At 43.7% G+C, this 24,733-nt stretch overlaps 1 protein-coding gene and 1 long non-coding RNA gene across 2 annotated transcripts in view; one reads left to right on the plus strand and one right to left on the minus strand.

The window, feature by feature from the left end:
• LOC308587310 overlaps positions 1–24,733 on the plus strand; it is a 242,547-nt gene that overhangs the window by 113,057 nt on the left and 104,757 nt on the right. The window lies entirely within an intron of this gene.
• LOC308587736 (uncharacterized protein) lies at positions 1,532–15,745 on the minus strand (the record flags this gene model as incomplete). Its single annotated transcript, XM_081195503.1, has 7 exons — positions 1,532–1,926; positions 2,592–2,676; positions 3,629–3,790; positions 5,689–5,748; positions 9,275–9,392; positions 14,852–14,897; positions 15,736–15,745. The coding sequence occupies 7 exons, from the start codon at positions 15,743–15,745 to the stop codon at positions 1,670–1,672; spliced, it is 738 nt and encodes a 245-aa protein (XP_081051629.1). The 3' UTR covers positions 1,532–1,669.

Here is a 24,733-nt window from a genome sequence, read left to right on the forward strand (position 1 = left end):
GAAATATACAATAATAATACATTCATTTGTAAAAAAGGAATATACAACGGGATAGACAGGAAGTCCAAAGTTTTGGTATATATATGATTTTGGAATAGTTTTTTGTCTTTGTTTTTCTTTTTCTTTTAGTATATAAACTTTGTATACATGTTGAAAATCATAGTATAATAAGCCTTGTGTTGTAATATGATAATGTTTACCGATGTAACATAAGAACTTTAATAAATAAATAAAATTCCAAAAATACCTTCCCTAATAATAATAATTTATATAACAGGGTTCCAGGGGCGTATCAACTGTTGGATCAATGTCTCAGCTTCTGTAGCCATGCCTTGCCCCTGTTGTGCCTTTGACTCTTGCTTTGCTTATGTACTGTGCTGATTAGAGCATTAATATTTTTGGTAGAAACCGTAATCTGAGTTCAGGCTCTTCACGCAGTGTGAAACAGGGCAACAACTGAGCTAAGGTCCTTCCAGTACTAAATGGAGAGGCAGTATGGTGTAGTGGAAACAAAAGTTGGACATGGACCAGAGAATCCTTGCTTGGCCAGGAACCTCACTGGGTGATCCTGGCCAATACAAAGACATTCTTCCTTTCCTTCTCAGCCTAAACTACTTCACATGATTCTCATGAGGTGAAAACAGGATAATTGCCGTGAATGCTATCTTGCACCCTTGAAGGAAGGGTGGAATATAAATGTGAATACTAATTATTATTGTTGTGACTAAACACCATTATCTTAATCTGTTTTCAATGTTAATATGCTTTTTATTCCTATTTTGGCTATCTGGAACTGTTATTATGCTGCCAATTTTTATCTTTATTATAGTACATTATATAAATAAATTGGCTTATTATTTTGATTAACTCCCTGGCATCAATCCGGAATAGAGAGTAGAAACCAGAGTTTATTTGGATATGGGATAGCAAATCAACAAGGGATCTCCATCTCTAAGGCTGCATTCACAGGCCAATTCATTCTGTTTTCCTGACGTTCCCCTGTTACTTTCCACATTATACCTGAGCTTTAGCATGCTGTAAAAGCCACTTCCAGAAAACCAGGAAAATCTAGAGCAAGTTCAGCACTCGTTTCTGTGATATTTGCTATTTTTAAAAATCCGCTTGCTATCCCGGAAATCCGGGAAATCGTGGGAGTTTTGTGTAGGGCTGTGCATTGGGTCATTTCGGAAAGCAGCTTGTGGAGCATCACACCCCCCAGGATTGCCCCCTCCCCTCAACAGCTGTTGAGGGGAGGCAACAACCCCAATTTCTAACATCCCTTTCACACTGTAGTACCTTCTGCTGTGAACAAGAGTGAGTGCAACATTGCAGTATATAGGTACTGAAGTGTAAAAGGAATGTCAGAAATGGCTAAAACTAACACAGTGAATACAATTTCTGAGTGTAACCTAAGTCCACCGAGGCTTGTGCAGTCACATAGTTGTAAACCATTTTGAACACTGAGGTCACTGATGCGGAAAACAATATTTCGCCACAGTAGAAGATGATGCCATCATTAAATGCTAATACATTAGCAGTAGACCACAGATTTAATTTAAGATATCTGGCATCGACGATGACAAGTACAACAAATAGATCCTGAAGTCCAATGGTAGCACCTCAGTTAAATTCTTCTTCCACCTCATTTAAGGCTCATGCAGAGACGTCTTCATGATTCTGCGAAGGAAAATGTTGTGCCTTCGCCTTGCTTCAGCTCCCCAGTCAAACAAGCCCTTTCAGCCGCTTCACTGTCCAGTTTGCAGATCAGAACTGGAATGGTTCCGTGACTCTGGAAAACGATATTTACAGCAGTTTGCAGCTTCAAGGACACACCTCCAGTAGTATCATGTGGCAGAATAGAGCTAAGCACAGGTGGCTCCATATTTCCATCAGGGCCGACGACAATGGAATCCACAAGCCTAGCGCCTGTTCCAAAATAAACACATGGTTCAGAATTGCTACCAGAAGGATAGATGTCTCAAAACACAACATGAAAAAGTCAACCCCAAAGCATAAAGACACTGCAACATGGAAACTGTTAGTTTAATCCATGTGTCATTTCCCTGTGCCAAAGGAGGAAGCCTGGATGACATAATGGCATAATGACATAATGGTTAGGAAGATCACACAGAAATTTGGAGGTCCAAATCTCCCCAGCTTTCTTTAATGACTCTGCACATCACTTAAGGTACCATATTGTTACTCTATAAGGGCATGATTGTACTCTCTCAAGTCACACATCTGTCTAAAGACATGTGTAAATATGGTGCCTATTATATATGTTTCCTGGATTCTGCTTCAATATTCCCACTGCCCTTTCAAAACACCACAGAAAATACCCTCTTTCTCACAACCCTTCTATATGCCTATGCTCGGAAAGAGCATGTCAAATCTGCTGAAAGATATATGTAGAACATAAATACGTCAAGACAAGACTGCATGAATAATTATGGTTATGCTTATTACAAATTGCATAGTTCAACCACTAGTTCTTCATGCTGGTCTGGATACTGGCTAGATTTGCCCCTCATGCCAATACTTCACACCTGTGCAAAATAAATTGTCCTATTTTATACATGTGTATTCTGTACCTGGGGTATCAGGTGGACAGCTGTAAATTCCACTGACATCTGTGAGAAACACAACTCGCCTAGGAGAGAATTTCTTAGCGAGAACCTGCAAGAGGAAAAATTGAACAGGACCATGTAAATCTGCTTTGTGTTGAATCAGGCCTATCTTGCTCAGCTGGATTCTGCTCTCACTGGCAGCATCTCTCAGTAACTCAAAAAGTGGCCTTTCTCAGTCCTCAGATGACAGACAGGAAACCAGGGACCTTCTGTATTCAAAGCATGTGATCTACCATGGAACTATGGTTCTGTTCTAACTGTGCAACTTAAAATCTGAGGGCTACCTCTTATATTAACCTTGTATCTGAAAACGTACTATGAGAATTTGTTTACTTAGAGGAAGAGAGAGAATAATAATAGCAAAACCTCCCTGCAGCTTAGGCAATAATTTCTTTAAAACTATTTGCTGATGTTCATACAAAATATTTATGCACAGTTACAAAAGTGACATGGAAAATTATATACAACTTGTAGAATGTAAATGATCAGTTTGGGGTGCTTATTAATGAAAACAAGAAAGAGACTTATAGCACATTAAGGACTAACCAATGTATTGTGGCATAGGTTTTGGAGGACCACAGTTTGCTGCATTTAGTGCAGTGGACTATAGTCCACAGAAGCTTATGCCATAATAAATTTATATGTAATTTTGCATACTATGCACATTTTTATTCCCCCAAGGCAATGCATTTGTATGCTATTTTCACAAATATGGGCTTTTTGGCATATGTTACCTTAGCAGTAAATTTTTGTGCACATTCCTTGGCTGGAGAACTGGATTGCAAAATTCAGAGAAGTACAAATTTCAGAGGATGACTGTGTTTCTGTTTGCATATGGTTTTGGAAAGTGATAGGTTCACCATTAGAAGCACATTGAATCAAATGTCTTCCCTATCCCTAGCTGCCAGCTGAAGTACCTGACAAAGATGGGAATGACCTATTAAGGATAAACACAGTGCTATTTACATATTGGTATGCGTGAAATTGAACTCATCTCTCACCTCAATGATTTTATCTCCAGATAAGATGCAGCAGTGCTGCTCCGAGTCCAGAGCACAATCACCATGTAAAACTGGGACATAGCCCGAGTCTAAAACATCCTTCACTGTATCGAAACCAGCCTGGATGACATTCTTGCATGATGTTTTCCAGGTTCCAAAAGGCTGTGGGAGAAAGACAACAAAGGCAAACAATGCTGCTTGTCTCTGTCATTCAAGACAGTCATTTACCCAAAAGCTGTTTCCTATGATCCAGCACTTCAGGTGCTAATCAATATATAATACAATGATTAGATTAACTGCATCTAACAATAAGACTTCCATCAAACTGTTACAAATGTAATGGAAAAGTCGTTTTGCAATGCCAATACTGCTGACTACTTATGAATCAAGGAATATGAAAACTTGCTAATTAAGGCTACATGTTAATGCACTTTGGGGTGGTACGCAATGGCTTGTGTAACAGACATTGGCTTATGCCACAGAAATTCTGGTTTCTCTTTTCTCCTCCTGCTCCCAAGTCCTCGAAATTTGCTCCATAGGTTCTTCAACTTTCCAAAGAATTTGGAATGGAGGGTAGGGGGGCTGCTAGCTGCAGGCATTAACTGACACCAGCTCATGGTACGTTATATCTTACCCTTTGCTTTTGGGGCTGCTTTGATTCCTGTGTGTTTCCATAACAGGGCATGAAAACGGATTTTTTTAAATAAATTCCCTTGTTTTCTAACACTGAATGGTGCTGTAATGATCTCTGGCAGGCAAGCAGTCTGATAAACAATAACAACTCTCTGTCAGTCCCCTTGCTCGCTTAGCTCAATTTCTGATACTACACTTGATCTTAGCCAAAAGGTCGAGAAGCGATCGCTTAGCTCAATTTCTGAGGCTGACCAGAGCTGTGCTCTGGGGGGCCATGTTCCTGACTGGTAGCACTTGTTTATTAAATTGTAAATTGTCTTAACACATGGATATCTCAAAAGACAAGTATATAGAGATATCAGTAAGATACAAATATATTTAAATTTAATTAATTAATGAGTTAAAATGATTACATTCAATTAAGTTCTTTAATAGGTTCAACACGCATTGTGAAAAGTCAGCAGTTGATGTACAGCAGACCTGTACATGACCATAAACACTCCTCAGTCTAGGACAACCTCCCAATTCCTCCCATCCACTCAAATGTCCTTGCCATTCTTTTCTTTTGCTCAACCTCAACCTCATTTTATGAGGTCCCTGGAACTGGAGCTGCCATCTCATTGGAGTTCAATCCCTTTTTGTTCATCCCCCTCCCCCTTTTGGCGCTTAGAAATATTCCCTCCCAATTTCTAAGTAACAGTATTTCATTGGATAAAAATGATTTGATTTTTATTACTTTTTTCTTGAAAGTATGGCTTTGGGAAGCTGGGCTGTAGCCAATGAACTTGTTCTGTCAGCAAAAGGGTTTCCACTTGCACAACACAACTTTCCCCTCTCTTCTCTCCTCTTGTGCACCCCACCAAATCTGCTCCAGAGGTTTGGGGAACCCTCTAGAAAAGAGTTAGGGAGTACCAGGGGAGGGGGTGAGGCAGGAAGCTCCATTGCACAAGTGGAAATACTTACACTGACAGAACGAGTTAGTTGGATAGCACCCAATATGTTCTTTGCCCTGTTGTTCAAGAACAAATTGGTAGACTTCTGTCATGTGTGTGTGTGTGGCACACGAAAGTCAGAAGGTAATTGCTTCTGCTAGTTTTTCAGAATAGTAGCTGTATTTGTCTATTCTACTAATGATAGCTGCATACTTACTCAAGAGAAACCTTACCAAACCCAGAAGTGTAGGCATGCATAGGATTGGGAATTCTAATAGGAGGTAGCTATCGTTAAAACTGAAGCAGGGCAGTGTTTATTCCAGATTAATTAATTAATTTCAAACACTTTTGTCTCTGGCTCCAAAAGGGGATGCACCTCTCAACAGGTTAGACTGAGAGAATTCACCTCTGGACCATTTTATTATTATTTTTTGCCCACTCTTGCCCTAGAAAAACAGAATAACCTAAAAAAGAAGAAACAACAGGTGCCCTTACCGAAATGCCCACAGCTGGAATTCCATGGCTTACCAGTTCTTCTGTCACCAGATGGTTTAACTGTGAGAAGCAAAAGAGTGACTTTGAAACCCCAAAAGCTTTCCTATCTCAGTTTCCTGTACTCAATTTACAAAATGAGTTCTGTAACAGTATTCTTGGATAACAAAGGCTGGGCCGGCTAAGGAGGTGGTGGCAGCGGTGGGAAGCAGGAAAGCAAAAAGTATATTTCTTAGGTCTTGCTTCAGATCCTTCACACAGAACACCATATCACCTTACCTGGTATGCAGTGCTGTTCTTAAACTGTTCTCACACCTGGACATGCAGGAGATTGTTCTAATAGCCAATAGCAGGGATATCCAATAACTGCGGATATCCTGGTTTTAATTTAGCATTTTCTTTTCTTTTCTTTGAGCACAAAGGACGTTTTTTGGCACCAATGACATCACATACTTTTTCTAAGCGTGTCAAAAGGCAAAAACGCTACAGTCATTAGGCACATATTCACAATGCATTGGGGAGAGGGGGTTGCCTCTAGATTTCTGACTAGAGGGGCACACCACAGCATTGCTCTGATTCTGGGCTGGTCCCATGGGTTACCTGAGAGGTGAGGTCCAAGTCCGGTCCGTGGTCAAAGGCGCAACGTGGAGGCAGTCCGTAGTAGCTGAAGCTGGGTGCAGGTCAGAGAGTCGGGTGAAGGCATGCAAGCAGGGAGCCAGGGTGGGTCTGTAGCTCAGGCAGGAAAGCAGGGAGCCAGGGTGGGTCTGTAGCTCAGGCAGGAAAGCAGGACAGGATTCAGGCAGGAACTAGCAACCAGCAATGTTGCTCCCACAACTTGGGACTGGGGCTGGCCAGCTTTTATCTGCCCCAAGGCATAAGGTAAAGGTAAAGGTACCCCTGCCCTTTTGGGCCAGTCTTGCCAGACTCTAGGGTTGTGCGCTCATCTCACTCTATAGGCCGGGAGCCAGCGCTGTCAGCAGACACTTCCGGGTCACGTGGCCAGCGTGACAAGCTGCATCTGGCGAGCCAGCGCAGCACACGGAAACGCCGTTTACCTTCCCGCTGGTAAGCAGTCCCTATTTATCTACTTGCACCCGGAGGTGCTTTCGAACTGCTAGGTTGGCAGGTGCTGGGACCGAATGACGGGAGCGCACCCCGCCGCGGGGATTCGAACCGCCGACCATGCGATCGGCAAGTCCTAGGCGCTGAGGTTTTACCCACAGCGCCACCCGCGTCCTGCCCCAAGGCATAGGGAGGCCCTGATCCTCTGGTGACTCGCCTCTCCTGGCCTGGAAGCAAGCACTCCTTCTGCGGGAATTTAGTTCCCTCCACCTCTCTGCCCCGAGCCTCTGCAGCTCAGGAGAGGCTGGAGGGTTACCGGACCCAGCTTTCTCTGACGAGGCTGAGAGTGGAGCACCTGCAGGGAATGGGTCCTCCATCACCTCAGGAGCCAGAGCAGACTCAGCTGGTGTCTGCACCTGAGGATCCAGCACAGGTTAGGACCCTTCGGGCTCATGCCCCAGCCCCGGCTTAGCTGGTTCTGGAGGCGGGGAATCCTGTGCAGGCTGGGATCCGTTAGGTTCAGCATTCGAGTCTGAATCCCAGACCATCACAGATTCTGTGCCAGGTCTATGGGACCCCCTGCCCCTGTCCAGAAGTAGCACCAACAACCACAGTTAGTGCCAGAAGGACCTGTGCTTCAGGACCTATGTTTGGATGCTCTAGTTTCCAACACAATTAGAATTGCCTTTTGTTACATTACATATCAAAGAAACCACATAATGCCTGCAGGCAGGTTTCAGGGAAGCAGGGAGCTTGTTCTCTAGCCTTTGTCTGAAAGTAAATAGACTTCAAGATGGCTTAGCGATCTCTGATATCCTGCACACATGCTAAGCCAATTTGGGGCTTGGATGGATGAGGTTTCAGCCCTGCTCTTTAATGCTAGCTTGAATGTAATGTAACCATTTATGGCACGGGAGGAGCCATGCCAGGTACAGGCATTAGATTCCCCTGGAATGTTTGTCTGAGGCTGGACAGTGAGCAATTGCTCCAGGCTACAGACACCTTGGACTCCAGTCAAAGTAGCATCACTGCTATGATATGATGCAATGGTTCCGAATGGAGTTATCATTCAGCACCACCCTTGACATCTTTTCCTGCTTGTTGGAGCTGGAAATGTGTTTGTTTTTGCAGTCCATAAAAGGACAATGCTGAAACTCTGCACAGAACCAGGATTTCTGGAACCTGCTAAATTTCAGTGTTCCTTCGCTATTATTTGAGGGTAAGGGACAAAGTACTTTGCAAGCAGGGAAGGGGAATTCTACCCATTTTAGTTTCTTTCCATTTCTCAGTTTCCCAGTCTTAAGTTCAGTTCCACACATTTTCACTTCAATTTGTGATTATTATTATTTTTAAGTCTTCATGAAAATTCATTAGTATTGTGGTATAAATTTCTCACAATATGCACACTTCTGTATGCAGTTTTGCCCCAAACACGTATTTTTGCAGAGCAATTTCCGCTAATATAATGCATTTTTGTATGCCATTTTCACTAATACATGCATTTTTATGCACATTTCATTGCAAAATTGTACTGCAAAATCTGGAGAAGTGCAAGTTTTGAAGGATGGCTGTGTTTTTATTTGCATATTGATTTGGAAAGTGTGAATTGGTTAGGTTCACCATTAAATGTAAACTGAATCCCCATCATCATTTGTATGTATTATTAAAGTGATCTTTGTTAGTCCTGGACAGTGAGTTGTACAACACTACTATTTGTTTATTGAACGTTAATCTCCTTTAACTGCACAAACCTAAAGTGCCAAGATGTGTGGGAATCCCACCTGCAAAATACAGGAGGCACCCCCAGAGAAGTGGCTTGGTATCGCTATTACTCTCCATGCATTTGAAAGGCAGAAACATACTGGAAGGGATGGACTTGCACCACAAAGGCGTAATAGGGTAGGAATTACTTCTGAATAAGAGGCTGGCTTGAATTTGCAATCCACAGGTCATAGAGCTGAGTTCAAATTAGCCCAGGAAGGGAACAACAGATCAACTTTGCAGTAAAGTCATAGACTCCCCATTAGCACAGAGCTTCAGATTCAGATTTCTCTCTCTTAGTTTAAGTACACTTTGATCCAGAGAGCACTGGGCTATTAACGGAACAGTGGGAGAACAGGTAGATTTCACCCTCTGTTGTTCCTTGTAAGAGATTAGTAGAAAAGTTTGGGAGAAGAGAGCAAGAGCTGTTTATCTCTATAAACCACCATGAATGAGAAGATCTGTTCTGCATTAAAGAAACTAGCTATCAGCCATGTGCACGATACTCTGGTTTCTCTTCAGATCACACTCAGCTATGTGCACCGAATGTTGAAACATACTCCTAGCAGCACATCTGACAGTAACTGATTTCATTTGCTTTGTGAAATCTTATCTCGTTTTACAACTTGACTACCACACGATCTCGTCTCGTCCATTTGCCTCAGGGCCCCAGCAGGAGCTGCAGCATAGCACAGGGGTGGACAGGCGATCTGAGAACATTTACAAGGCTGCTGAATGAAGCTGTTGGATACCGGTTGCAGATTACCTTGGTGACAGAAAGCCTGGTCAGACACAGCCCACATCTCAAATTGTCATCATCAGCTGATCTTGCTGATGTCCCCGAGGCAATGCCGTGTTCCTTTGCTTGGAAATGGCCAAAGGAGCTGGAATGTAAAAGAAAAAGTTGGAGAACGATGTTGTCTCTTTTCATCTATGAGGCTACTGGATGGCTAAATGTATAGTCTGCTCCTCTAAGGCACTAAGAGAATAAGGAAAGGTCTTGCCCCATGAGGGAAGAAACTGAATTAATGAAAGGCATGCTCACACTCGTTGTTTATGACAAGTCTCTGCTGATCTGAGGCATCTGCAATCTCTTTCTCATCTGCTTTTGTCAGAAACTATGAAATGTAGCTGAAGTGTGTGACCCATCTATGTGTAGGATTAAATGTCTTAAAAGGTAGGTAAAGGTAAAGGACCCCTGGATAGTTAAGTCCAGTCAAATGTGACTATGGGGTTGTGGCACTCATCTTGCTTTCAGGCTGACGGAGCCGGTGTTTGTCTGCAAACAGCTTTCGGAACACCGTGACGGAAACCAGAGCACACGGAAACACCGTTTACCTTCCAGTCGCAGCGGTACCTATTTATCTACTTGCACTGGCATGCTTTCAAACTGCTAGGTTGGCAGAAGCTGGAACAGAACAATGGGAGCTCACCCCGTGGCGGGGATTCGAACCGCCAACCTTATGATCAGCAAGCCCAAGGGGCTCAGTGGTTTAGAACACAGCGCCACCTGTGTCCCACTTAAATGTCTTGAACACAACAGCAAACCCTCAAAAGATATCTAAAATGGTGATGTGAAAGCTTAATCATGTATACCAGGCAGCATCTGAGCCACAGGCAAAACCAATATTTTGTAATCTCATGTCTAATGGCTGTATGAATTGGCTCTTAATCTTTTGCACTTGGCATAGTTTACTATTATTTGTCCCAACAGGCATTGTCATAACTATGTAAGCAGTCATCACAGCACAACAATGCAAATTCCAGAGAGAGAGAAAGGCGGCCGTGACTAGGGATGGATGAGAAATACAATTTAGTTTACCGTAGTTTTCGCTCCATAACACGCGTTTTTTTCCTCCTAGAAAGTAAGGGGAAATGTCTGTGCGTGTTACGGAGCGAATGCTTCCCTCCTCCGTGGTTTCCAGCGGGAGAATAGCCGCTGAATGGGGAGGAGAGAGGGACAGAGTGCCTGCTTCTTTAAAGGAGCAAAGCGGGAGGGGAGAGGAGCCGCTTACACGAGTGTAAGCGGCTCCTGTCCGCTTGGCTCCTTTAAAGCAAAAAGCAAGCAGGCTCTCTGTATCTCTCTCCTCCCGCTTTGCTTTTCAGCTCGCCCCAAATTCACCATCAGATCACATAGCATGTCCATGGCTACAGTTTGCACCCAAAAAATCACGCACCCACTGTTGCCTGGGGCTGCAGTGGTGCAAAAACGTGGTTACAAACATGGATCCACATGGATCCTCAGGATTTTTGCATTGGGCTACCCCAAACTCACCGTCAGATCACATGTCTGTGGCCACAGCATGAACCACAAAAATCATACATCGACTGTTTCGCTTAGAATATTTTTTTTCTTGTTTTCCTCCTCTAAAAACTACATGTGTGTTATGGTTGGGTGCGTGTTATTGAGCGAAAAATACGGTACATTTAAAGGGCATGGGAGCTCTCGCTGCTGCCATGCTACCCTGCTCAAGAGCTATTGGGCGGGAAGTTGAATGTACTACAGCGGGCTCCCCACTTACACATGTTTTACTTATGTGCGTGGGGGCCTGGAACACAAGTGGGAGTCACCTGTATAGCTAAACAGCTACTATGAACTGATCACCGGAAGACAACCAGTGGTCTAAGAATCCTGAGCTGGCGTATCATTTCAGACTGCTGGTGAATTCTACCTTTTAAATATAAAAGCCTCCCCACAATGAATAAACTAGCAGAGCAAGAAGTAAAATGGGCTAGTATCTCCCTGTTGTGCTAGTATTTTATTTGTAAGGATTTTAAAACAACATGGGAAAACATTATAAAAATTGTGACTCCGCTTGCAACCTAGAATAGTTCAGTCCAGTCTTTCACCTTTTAATTACTGGACCACTTTCATTCTTTTCCATATGTAGATCAGGTATGAGCTGAAGTCCTTAGAAATCCATGTTCAGGCAACACAGTATTACATTTTATTTCATATTTATTCTCTGCGCCCCCCCCCCAGTAATAAATAAACAAATGATTTCTTAACTGCTCCGGTTGTCAAAAATAAAAATGCAGTATTCCTTACACAACATGTTCTGTATGGTTTTTTATAGCTGGGAGGGAGAAAGAAAAAATACAACGTAACAGGAAATTATTGTCCACTGGGATTCTTCCAGGAAGTATTTTATTCTAATCTAGCCCAAACCTGACTGCAGAATCCGCTCCCATGTGTGAATGTAAAGAAACACTTTCCCTACTACTGTGGTCTAAGAAATCTTAGACTGATAGGAAGAGAAGCTACTTCACCTTTTGGAGCTTGCCAGGAGACAGCGATTAAGAGTAAAGGCTATCTGGTATGTACATGTAGCTTGGCCTTTTGCCAGTGGAAGCAGTTGACTCAGGCCTGTCCAATTTAATAATAATAAAATAAAGAAAACCAATCTTAAACACAACCTGGATGAACTAATTTGCAACCTATTCTGTTGGCATGAATAACATCCTGACCACAAGATTAATCCCTAGGGACACACACACAAAAATAAGTAGTGTGCAGGGATCTGACAGCAATATAGATATGAAGCAGAGTAGAAATTAGGATGGAACAGGTACTAGAACAAATAATTATTTGTTTGGCAGGGTACAAAGTACAGATGGCTTCAGTAAATGTGTGGAGGCTGTGGTGGATGCTTAAGATGTCGAAGTTGATTAATAGGCCAGGAGGTATAAATCAACCCATGAGAAAGACAAAAGAGGAGAATAATGTTGGTCTCCATTTTGTTGTCCATTTTTGACTGGTGCAAATCCACGCCTTTGAAGCGAAGATAATGGGCAGCAAACAGTTTTCCGCCTTGGGCATTAATGAAGCCCAGCAGGCTCCTGTCAATCTCTTTTATTGGCAGATCAGGTGTCCCCAGATGGTCCAAAGGACCGTCTGTGACATGTTTATCTTCATGACAGTGAATGGATAATCTCCCATTCCTTAGGCCAAGTCATGTGCTTTTTAGATTCATTCAGCATAAATTTTCCCAGGCATATCTCATTTTACACCCTGCATCCTTGAACTTCCATCTTTCCATCTAGCAACTGTTTTCTACTTTGAGGGGAACATGCCCAATTTGCAGCCCAGTCGCCTATTCCTGATGGGACCAGGAAAGGAAAAGGTGCAAGAATTGCAGAAGGAGGCACGGCTGATGACACATTTATGTTCAAGCGAGGCCTATCCTGTATCCAGAGAGTCCATGAAAATCTTGGACAGCGCCCTTCAGTCCCTGAGGGGTCTCAAGGTTCAGCTCATTCTTCATGAAACGAATCCCTTGCCACATTAAAAAGGTGCTTCATTTGGATGATGTCATTAGCCACAGGAAGAGATAAAAATTGACAAGAGGCAGCAATTCTCATTCCCCCACTCCCAGTTTTAAACTCAGTCCTCCACACTTCCATATCAGTCTGCACTTCTACAAAGTCCTCATGAGAACTCAGCAGCATTTTAGTGTGAATTTCTTCTAACAGACACTTTGGGGTATGTAGTTTTGCTTAATGCACACAATTTTGCAAAGCAATTTTCCAAAATATAAAGCATTTTGTATGTTACTCTCATTAATATATGCACTTATATGCACAGTTTGGTGTATGCATTTTTGTACACTTCACTTGGCTAGAGAACGGCATTGCAAAATTCGGAGAAGTGCAAATTTCAAAAACATGGGTGTATTTCAATTTGCACATTGTTTCAGAAAGTGTAATCAAATTTTGTCTCCATCCCTACCAACCAGTACTTAGCTCCTCACCCTCAACAGGATTTTGTGCTTATGCTTCATGCTTTTGAAACTGAGGCACCACTAAGGGAAGCCTAAATCATGGGCATATCTAAAATAGCCATATGGATCCCCAGGGCTTTTTTTCTCAGCTGTTTATGGTTTTCTTTTAAAGCCATAAAGTTTGCACTGGTTTCTAAGGTGTTCTTAAGGTAGAACAAACCTAGACAAACCTAGACAGCATCTTAAAAGGCAGAGACATCACCTTGCTGACAAAGGTCCATAAAGTTAAAGCTATGGTTTTCCCAGTAGTGATGTATGGAAGTGAGAGCTGGACCATAAAGAAGACTAATTGCCGAAGAATTGATGCTTTTGAATTATGGTGCTGGAGGAGACTCTTGAGAGTCCCATGGACTGCAAGAAGATCAAACCTATCCATTCTTAAGGAAATCAGCCCTGAGTGCTCACTGAAAGGACAGATCGTGAAGCTGAGGCTCCAATACTTTGGCCACCTCATGAGAAGAGAAGACTCCCTGGAAAAGACCCTGATGTTGGCAAGGGCACAAGGAGAAGGGGACGACAGAGGACGAGATGGTTGGACAGTGTTCTCGAAGCTACTAGCATGACTTTGACCAAACTGCAGGAGGCAGTGGAAGACAGAAGTGCCTGGTGTGCTCTGGTCCTTGGGGTCATGAAGAGTCAGAAATGACTAAATGACTAAACAACAACAACAAAGGTAGAACATAGCAAGAAGAGACTGCAATTGTAATAGATTAGGCTTTCCTACACAGCTTTCAGGTCACTCCTAGGGATGCTGTGATGGCCACTGTGGGTATAGGGCGGTATACAAATTTAATAAATAATGATAATAATAATAATAATAGTAAGTAGGCTGTCTTAGCCCTTTCCCTTCTGTCACACAACTTCTACATACAGCTGGTGAAGTAGACTCCATCTTTGCAGAGCTGCCAACAAGGCCATAGTTTTTTTAATGCAAGATTAGACAATTGTAGATTCCAAACCTCACTACGGCAGAAAGGGGACAAAATAAGGTCCTGCCTGTTTTTGCTTTTTTGTATGTTTTTAAAAACCCCCTCTGTAAAACAGATTCTCAAATTTGGTTTAGACTTGATGATAACATGGAGCCACATCAACTCAAGAGACAGAAGTCCCATAGTGTAAAGGCTGCAAAGGGAAAAGTGAGCTCAGAATAGGGGAGGCGCTGAAGCAATTCGTCAGCAGAATGCTCAATTCCTAACCCCTGCTGGTATAGATAATCCACACAGCACTTGGCATTCCTGAGGGAGCAATCCCACAGAAGCTGCCCTTTCACACTGCCAGCAGTAGTATTTGTTTACCGTCAACATCCATACCCTTTCCATGGTGCCAGCTCTAGTAAAAATTCTTTCACTTCAGGCTTTGGGTCTATGAACAATTTTTATTGGGAAACATATCGTGACCTGTGAGATCAGGCCCACGACCCACCGTACATAAACAGAAGTGGAGAAGCCAAGGGTGCGTGTGTTTGACATTGCCAACATCGGAGGTGCTAGTTTCTGTGCAATGGCACTTTTGAAGGGTGAATTGGGTGAACAGTGTAAATTACCCCAATGAATGTTTCTCACCTCTTTACATAGTTATTTATAAAAGAGTCTTCAGGCCCTGTAGCTTCTGGTTAATAACTGCTTGGTACATAGTCTTGGGAGGCTTCCTTTCCTAGAAAGGAAACGTCAGGAATAATAATATATCTGGAATTTGTTGTTCAGACTCAGACATGTTCTCTCATTCTTCAGAGAGAAGGTAGCAAAATGGGTTACAGGATGTCACTGACAGATTTCTATAGCAGTAACTGGGATTTTACTATTTCTATAGCAGTACACTGTCAAGCGTCGCTGTTGTCTGATATATGGAATAAAAATGAAGAATTTTACCAGCACCTTTTGTATTTTCCTCTCCCCTTCACAGTATTACCATGGAAATCTGCAAACCTAAATTACATGAGTGATTAGAGACAGAGTATTTTTCCCCCAGGCAGTTGAACTGATAATAGCATCATTATTGGGCACAATACTCTTCAGGCATTCACTATCTGGGTTGAGTAAATACATGAAGCGCATGCTATCTCCACCCCCACTGCCATTCCAGTTACTGTACTTTCCATGAGTTTGAAGGCAACAATCTGTAGCATGTCTCAGAGCCCTGATTTTCCAGAGTTCAAAACATACAAGGAGCCTCCACAGGTACAGGACTCTCCTCACTGCAATCTGCCAGACTCCAACTTGTGTAGGGCAACCAGAATAGTGACAAGGCGTGGAGCTATTAGCATGCTTGTCCCCCCACAGTCCTCTGTTTTACAATCATACATCAGAACAGCATAAAAGATCTGAATTCTGGTGCTCAGGTGATGTGAGCGCATATACTGAAAATATTATAACATAGATAAATATCTAGATGAACCATATCTGGAGTTGAACCACTTATGTAAAACACAATTTACATCATCACTAACCATTGACCATGTTGGCAACATCTGGAGGGCCACAAATTTATTGCATTTATTAATTAAATGTACACCCTCTCCCTTCCTCTCAAAGAAGCCCAGGACATAAAATAACAAGTGATAAAATGATAAAAGCATATTAAAAACCATTCCAGTGCAGATACAGACTGAGAAAGAGCTCGTCTTAAAAGGCTTATTGAAACAGGAAGGACTTCAGTAGCCACCATAAAGACAACAGAGACAACACATCTGCTCCCTGCTACACAGGATCATTGATCCTTAAGCACTAATATTGAAGTTGTGTTCCTATGTTTGCCTGAACATGCAAATGCAGTACTCGTGGTTGGGAGCAGGAGTGTGCGCACAAATTCCACCCCCACCATGCCTATGCACATCACCCTGTGCGCTTAGTCCCCAATCTTCTCTACATTGAGTTGGAAAGGTCTGCAGGGGATTTCTACTCATGTTTGCGTGAACACAAGTAGAACCTACTGCATGATTAGGGATCCTGATAAGCTCAAGCCAACGTGAGTAGAAGCCCCCTTGCAAATCTTCCCTGTACAATGTGGGGAAGGGAAGGTACTGTGGGTGAGTGTGTAATTTGCACCGAGACACGGAGGGGAGCTCTGGATACAGAGTTCATGTGTTGAACCAAACACCTGAATTCACCTAAAGTTGGAAAGGATCCAGAATTCGGTGGCTTCAGCAAGGAAAAAAATAGTGCCATCACTCCAGAACTCCACATCCCCTTCACTGAATGCGGAAATTCATGTGCACACTGCCCTACAAACAGAGCAACTGATGTAGCTTATTCAATTATGAACGCAAGACTCCCATTCCACAGAAAACATAGAGTTCTATGCAAGTAGGGAAGTTATATCTGGAATGCCTGCAGTTTCATTGGATTGCTGGCAAGGAAATTTTTGACCAATCTAAGATAAGGACTAGAGCAGGGGTCAGCAACCTTTTTCAACCGTGGGCCGGTCCACCATCACTCAGACCATGTGGTGGGCCGGACTATATTTTGAAAAAAATAATAATGAACAAATTCCTATGTCCCACAAATAACCCAGAGATGCATTTTAAATAAAAGCACACATTCTACTCATGTAAAGACACCCGACAGGCCCCACAAATAACTCAGAGATGCATTTTAAATAAAAGGACACATTCTACTCATGTAAAAACATGCTGATTCCTGGACCATCTGTGCGCCAGATTGAGAAGGCAATTGGGCCGCATCCGGCCCCTGGGCCTTAGGTTGCCTACCCCTGAACTAGAGAGTCTCAACTCTTGTGGCTGATGTCCTACTGTTTTTGTTTACTTGACTGGGGGGGGGGAAACCCTGTGCAGATTCTATTGACTGTAACAAACCAACATTCAGCTTAATAGTTTCTTTCCGAATAAACAGTCACAGAAGAGCTGATTGCTTCATCCTGCAAGGACATCTCCAATTCAGCTGCTAATCTCCAGACCCCTCTATCCAACCAACTGCAGCCAATCCAAGAGTAAATCTGTGCCAACATTTTCCCTTGAGAAGGCTTCCACAAAGAGGCCTTCAGATAGCTTCAGACAACTGATTCTCACGTTGGCAGGGATTTTCTTTTCAGCATTAAAAAATAGCAATGCAATCAATTACTAAGACAACGTAGCTATTCAAATGCAGATAATCTTTTCCCTTCCTGGGACCACACAGACTGTGCCATCTCAAGGTTCAGCTGTGGCAGTGATTTATGCTGCAGGACAGTGAGTGTCCCCCATAAAAAAGCCCCACACTGACAGTGTCGGGGGAAACTTCAAGTGTTCCAGCACTGACCACTCTTTTCAGCCTCAGTCATTAAGAGAGGATTCCATTTCCACTGCAGCCTTAAAGTTTTCCCAAATCACAGGAAGGGAAGGAGAGAGAAAAACAGGTGGCAAAAACCAGAGACGATGAGCCTTCAGGTGGTTAATTTTCATTATGTCTGGCAATACTGATGCCGCATCATTATGAAGTTATGGGGAGAGATCACATCTCAGTGGCTGAGCTCATGCTTCAGGAAGTCCGAGGCTGGTTCCACCCCTGGCATCTACATTTAAAAGGATCTCAGGTAGCAGGTAATGGGAACCATCTGTTCCCGAGACCCCAAAGAGCTTATGAGAACCAGAACAGAATCAGTACTGGGCTAGATGGAGAAATAATCTGACTAGGTGTAAGACAGAGTCCTATGCTCCTAATGGTTGTTGTACATAATATAGTGCTTAGTACACACATTGGCATTACTGTACATATTCACCTTTAGCTTTTGTTGCCTCCTGATTTCCTCACATCAGCAACACAATTACCGGTATCTGTGAACCCATCCCAAGCTAGTCGCTTTTTTAGTTTCTTGTATGCAATCCCATGAAGTTCTGAAAGTCCCAATTCAGAAACCTTCTTTGCAGTATACTCTGGTGCATAGGCCTCTAGGGTGCCTTTGTTCTTTCTGTATTTTCAAGAGCTGCTTGCCTTCATTTCATAGAAATACAAGGAAATCCATAACAGCTTGAGTAGCTACTAGAACCAATCAAAGTGACCAAGAGGCTTTTCCTGTGGGCCACTCAGCAATGGGAAGCTGTAATTCTCCTGTTTCTTCCATATATTCCCCCCACATGCTCCACTAATCATCTGAGACACTGCTTCAGATTCCTTGGCTATCTGAGGCATCAATGTGAAGGACATTTCCAGTAGAGATGCCCATCCCATGGAATGTCCTCCTGACTGAGATTCACCAAGCCACAATACATTATGGTTTTAGGCGTTGTTGTTTAGGAAGGCCTTCAGCCAAGACCCTTTTGCCTCCTCACTCTGGCTATGTCAATGCTGTTTTCATTTCTGTTTCTCTACTTTGGTTTTATGAACTGCTGTTTCTGTTGATTCTGAGGTGTATGTGTGTTGTGTGTGTTTTAATGAGTGGGCTTTTTGGATGGTTATTTTTTTGTGGATTTGAACTTTGGTTGTTTTGGTCTTTGATAATGCCTGTTTTATTGCTGTAAGCAATGTTGAGTTTCTCTGAGGGGGGGAAGGAAGGATATAACTTTCTTTTTAAAAAAAGAGACAGTAGGAGCTGTTTGACAGTGGAAGTGACTCCCTTGGGTGGCTGTGGACTCTCAATCATTGGAGCCTTTTAAGCAGAGCTTGGCTGGCCATCTGTCATGGATGCTTTAGCTGGGATTCCTGCATTGCAGGGGGTAGGAATAGATGGCTCTTGGGGTCCCTCCCCACTCTACAATTCTAAGATTCTATGCTATAAAGCCTATGCTGGATGGAATGGATGCTCCTGTTTTCCCTCTGCCTTTGCCCACCGTTTCTGCGTTTGAATGCCTTTTCCACATTCTTCCCTGCTAATCTCAGCAATGATTTGTGAGAGCTTCAGCAAGCAGGAGTCATGCAAACCAGCCTGGCATGTGGTAAGGAGAGGAGGTTCACGGCAGACGTTGGTTCTTGGAGGAGGGGCTACAAGCACGCACCTGTTGCGAGTGAGCGGCCAAGGCTTATGTCAGAGTGCCACAAATATTCTCCCTTCACGAGGGGCCTGACCTTTTCAAGCATGTTTTATGACAGCGTGCAACCATTAAGTGCTACTTGATCCTCTGCTAATGCAGCAATTACAAAAGGACCATGGGGGCTTGCTTGACTGCTTGTCAATGGGATAAACACCTTTGCTAGGGGAGGAGGTTGCTGAAAAGGTGCACGTTCCCCATTCTCCCCAACCACACCCCTGCCCTGATTGGTCTTCCACACAATCAGACAATCTGAATTTTAACCGTAGCACTAGCCACAATGACCCTGTGCCAGAAGTGGGATTCCTCATCCCCCCCCCTTGGTGGGGGTGCAGGGGCAAAGGACAGCCACACTGTTATTTCCAACTTCTTTTTTCTCCTAAAGATTTCCACCCCATCAAGTAAATGTTCCTTACAGTAAAAAAAAATCAAGTAAGTAAAAATTCAATTAAAAGTTCTTAGGATGACTGAGCAGTAATTGAGAGCAGGAGACTGCCTTGGTGATTTGGGAGCACTGATAATTATTATTTGCAGTAGTAGTAATACCTAGCACATAGTTCAGTTGGTTAGAATGTGGTGCTGATAATGCCAGGGTTGCAGGTTCGATTCCTGTAAGGGACAGCTGCATATTCCTGCCTTGCAGGGGGTCGGACTAGATCAGTGTTCCCCAACCTTGGGTCTCCAGCTGTTTTCGGACTACAATTCCCATCATCCTTGACCACTGGTCTTGCTAGCGAGGGATGATGGGAGTTGTAGTCCAAAAACAGCTGGAGACCCAAGGTTGGGGAACACTGGACTAGATGATCCTGAGGGTTTCTTCCATCTCTACAGTTCTTCAGTTCTATATGGAGTGCTTTGGAATGTTCAAAGGACTTCACAGAATTATCTTGCAATCCTTCCAACAACCCTGTAAGATCCAGGAACCTGAGAGAGCAGAGTGGAGGAGCCACTAGCCTTTGAGCCCAACACTTTGCCTGCCCTCCTCAGAACCTCATCCTGAGGCCAGCTCAAACCAGATCATACCAGGTTGATGAGAACGTGGTCCTGATCTACCACTCTCTAGCAACAAAGAAACAATGCATGTGGCAAACTCATCATTCCATATTGAATAGCATCTGGGATGAAGGCCATCCTGAAAGGAAAAGACGCATGTCAGGCAGGGCCTTGTCAGACAGCAGAGAAGTTAGCTGAGTCCTTTATGGGTCCAGCACCATTGTAGGAGCACTTTCACCTGCTGCATAACTGTCATGCAGAAGCTTGCCTGGAACAAGTAGGTTGTCAACAGTCTGGAGGAATAACTGAGAGCAACCTGGTCCCTGTGGATGGTCATTGGGTAGGCCTCCCACTTGGTCTACACAGAATGTGTGAGGGTGGGGGTCCCTAGTCTGTGGAACAGCAGCCTGTGGAGAGCAAAGCAGCCTGAATGCATGGTAGAGAGCAAGAAAGAAGGGTGAGTGGTGCCACTTGAGTGACAGCTAGTGCTTGTGCCTCAGCCTCCGCACCCCTGGGGGCAGGGAAGGGAATGACTGAAGTGACTGTGACTATAGTTATACCTAACATTTCCCCATTGAGGGTTACTGTATAACCCTATGTGTGTGGAAGCAACATGTGTTGTTGTGTAAATTGCCATTTGTGTTTGGAATGGTCTGGAATGGAAATCAATCTAGTCAATATGAAAAGTATCCAGACAGTGAATTTGATTGGTATTTGGTCCCAACTTTCTGATTTAATTAAACAACTGATATGTGATCATAGAATCATAGAATCATAGAGTTGGAAGAGACCACAAGGGCCATCGAGTCCAACCCCCTGCCAAGCAGGAAACATTAATGACCTGTTTTGCTGTTTCCTTTTCGTTGAAATGAATAGTGTGCAAATTATGTCATTAATTATGTTAAATCCGTAAATTACATAAATAATTTTGTAATTTGGGTTAAACAGAAGAAAATATGAATACGGTATCATTTAGAGGAAACTGAACTGCAGAGGAACAGAATCAGTGCTGATTGTGAGGAAGACTGGTCAGAACAGAAACTGCTGCAAACTTACCTGCATGTGGGGATGAGGGTTTTGCCTGTGTAGGGAACATTTCTTCCCACCATTGAGGGGGAAGAGTGTTCCAGCAATACAGTTCTGGGAAGACACAGCATTCACATACAGTGGTATCTCGGGTTAAGAACTTAATTCGTTCCGGAGGTCTGTTCTTAAGCTGAAACTGTTCTTAACCTGAGGTATCACTTTAGCTAATGGGGCCTCCCGCTGCCGCCGCGCCGCTGCTGCATGATTTCTGTTCACATCCTGAAGCAAAGTTCTTAACCCAAGGTATTATTTATGGGTTAGTGGAATCTGTAACCTGAAGCGTCTGTAACCTGAAACGTATGTAACCTGAGGTACCACTGTACAGAAAAAGTAGTGATGGTGGTGAATACTTTGCAGCATGGTAATCCTCTTCCCTTGCTGACTTGCGGTGGGCTGCTCTGTTCTGGCGTACCCAGCTGTTCGAGTAGGGTGAATGACGATGGCAGAGTCCCAGGGTGAGGGACCTATTACAGTTCTAGTAAGAGAATATGCTGAAGTTGCTAGGAGTGTGTTGGGGACAGGCTGTTTGTGCTAAGTGCTTCCTTTTTTGCAAGCTATCTTTCTTCCTCATTCACCTCACCAAAGTTCCCCCTGTGAGCATCAACATCAGGCCAGAGAAATATATTCCTATTCCATTGGCTGCTGGGTTACACCACATTCTATGCTTTGTTGTGGTGACGTCAGCAGATTGCTCATCAGTATTAAGGTGGCTATTTAAAATCCCCATCCCCTAGGATAGGAACTCTTTGCACCAGGTCCAGGGCTGGTGGAAAGTTGACCCCTCAACAGGAGCATGGTCTTGAGTAAAGACATGAAGGCCGGGGGTGGAGGGGAAACCTAGAAAAAAATCACCCGTTTTTTCTCTTTTTGCCCTATTTTCCAGAAACAATTTTTTTAAAGCTGGGAAATTGGGGAAAACAACACCTCCGTTTTTCCATTTCACCCCTGGATACAGCGCTGGATATAGGGCATTGTGGCTGGTTCCCCATCACAGGGTGCTGAGCCAAGAGGGCACAATATTGAGAAGCTCTATAATGATGACGTCAAATTGGGGACGTCAAATTTGGGCCTCATACAGGGCACCATATTATGAAAGATTACCAAAGCCCACCCTGCTTCATATCTGCAGTGGAAGTGTGCTCTGTCCCCTCCTCATTCCTGATTCAGTCCTGTTCCAGCCTAATATGTGTCTTGAGTTCTGTCAACATAGTAAGGCTTCTGCCAAACCCTACAGCTGCTCAGCCAGTATAACTTGAATACAAGATTGTTCTGTTAGTTAGTTAAAATGAATACTGTATGGGGATTCAATACTTCCCATTCCAGAACTGCCAACAAGGTCAGGATACTTAAAAGACACACCTGCCTCCACATCAGCCTGTCCGTGCACCAAAATTGTTATCCAAGACCCTCCTCCAAGGGCCCTCCATCTTCATCAGGAGACTTGCAACATGCCTGGGTTGTGAGCTTGCAATCCCAAACAGATGCCTACAACTCTTGTGCAACTCCATCACAATCACAAAAGCAAGGGGTAATCTTCAGGGTGAAAGACATTTTCCCAAGGTACAAAGTCTCACTGTTAGAGATTTGATTTAAAGACACACACATCCCTCCGATGATCCTAATGAAGGGAGATTGTAATGAGCAACTTATAAGAGCCTAGCATTTTTCATGGGAGAGACCAGGTTGACAACTGGTCTGAAAGTTTGGTGAACGAAGGAACAAGTGTGTGTCCAAGGCACATTCCCAGCCAGGAAAAGTTGGCATCTAACATAAAGCAGGACAGGTAATTAAACATTTTCAAAGTGGGACAAAAATGACGGGCAGAGGCCTTTAGAAAATGAGGCCGAACGCAAGGTAGATGCCAGAAAGGGAGAGAGAGAGAGAGGAATGTATAAGCAACGGTGGAAGTCTGGGTGGCGGCAAGGGGGATGAAGCAGCGATTTCACATCCATGGCTTGGGGATCATTTTAAAAAGGGTGGAGATGTTTGTTTGAAAACTATTTTTAATGTAGCATAGAGATGGGATGAGATCGCCACAATCCCCCAAAAGACTGGCAGGGCGGCTGTTGCGTTCTCTCCTGAAAGGTTAGCATAGGAAAGGCACAAAGAGCTGAAACCAAGAGGAGGGGATATTTGTAGCTGGCTCCATAGGCTTGTGCAACCATATACAGGCATGTCCAGTGACAACATTGCAACCCTGACACCAAGTCGGCAATAAGCAGCATCCTATATATCATCTCTCGGAGTGCATTCCGTCTAGCTATTCCTAAGCACAACATTCCACTACTAGGTCATTCTGTCCAGTTTGCAATATAGGGGGGTGGGGGGGGCAGGAAGGCTGACTTCCATGATGCTACTCAGCAGATCAGCACCAGGAGCCAGGTTTGGGTCAACTGACTAGTCTAACTGGTAGACCAACTGAACAAATGTTATTTGCTATTGTCAACTATTCCATGAAGTCAGCAACCTTAGTCAAGTGGTTAGTCTATTTTTATTGCACCGTGAAGTCAGTGACTGCACGATGGCTATCAACGGCAGGGCTGAGGGTCCCTTGCTCCTGAGCCCTGCAGGAGTGAGAACTTCATATATCATACTAGTTTAGGAGCCCCATAATGCTCTCCAGGGAGCACCTGTTGTCAAGTCACATGCCCTAGCATCTCCTTCTGATCAGAGGATCAAGCCAACTTTATGTTTGGTTTAGGGGTGTCTCCCAATTATTCCCCCCCTCTCTCTTATTGTTTTCCTGCAAACATCAGTCTCTCTCCTCAAGCTTCTCCATATCACTGTGTACTACTAACATCACCGGGTGGCAAAACACTTTGGCAGGGTGGGGAGAATCAAAGCACAGGGCATAATCCAGATGGCATCCCCACCAGCAACAAGATACATTAGCAACCAGAGCAGAGAGGACACACGTGAGACAAGGACAGGGACCGAAGTGTTTCCAGACTTGCAAACCCTCTCTGGCATTGCCCGCAGGCATGTAAGTGAAGGCACTTGCCACAGAAAGATGCTTCTCAGCTGGGGCACCATACTGAGAAGCTTTTCAGAAAGGCGACTCTATTAGAGTGGAACCCAGTGCAGAGACTCTGAAGGATTTACTAAATAACAGGCTCATATTTCTTATGGAGCAGGAAAATGAATGGCAATCGGCATCTACCTCAGTGTGAAAAGGGCCTCCAAAGCTGTTATTCCCAAACGAAAACATGGCACCCCAGTTTGTGGAGATGTTCCAACTGGCCAGGGAAAGGTTATGGCACACAATGAGATTGTGCCAGTGGCTTCAATTTCTGACAACTCATTGCTTATTTAAAATACTGTCTCAGCTAGTGTACAAATGTTGTTTGCCTCACATTTGTAGATAAAGTCTTTCATTGCTGAAGTCATAACCATGGTTTGGAGGCTC

Source organism: Podarcis bocagei (assembly GCF_964188305.1).
Source record: "Podarcis bocagei genome assembly, chromosome: 5".
In the NCBI taxonomy this organism is placed as follows: Eukaryota; Metazoa; Chordata; class Lepidosauria; order Squamata; family Lacertidae; genus Podarcis; species Podarcis bocagei.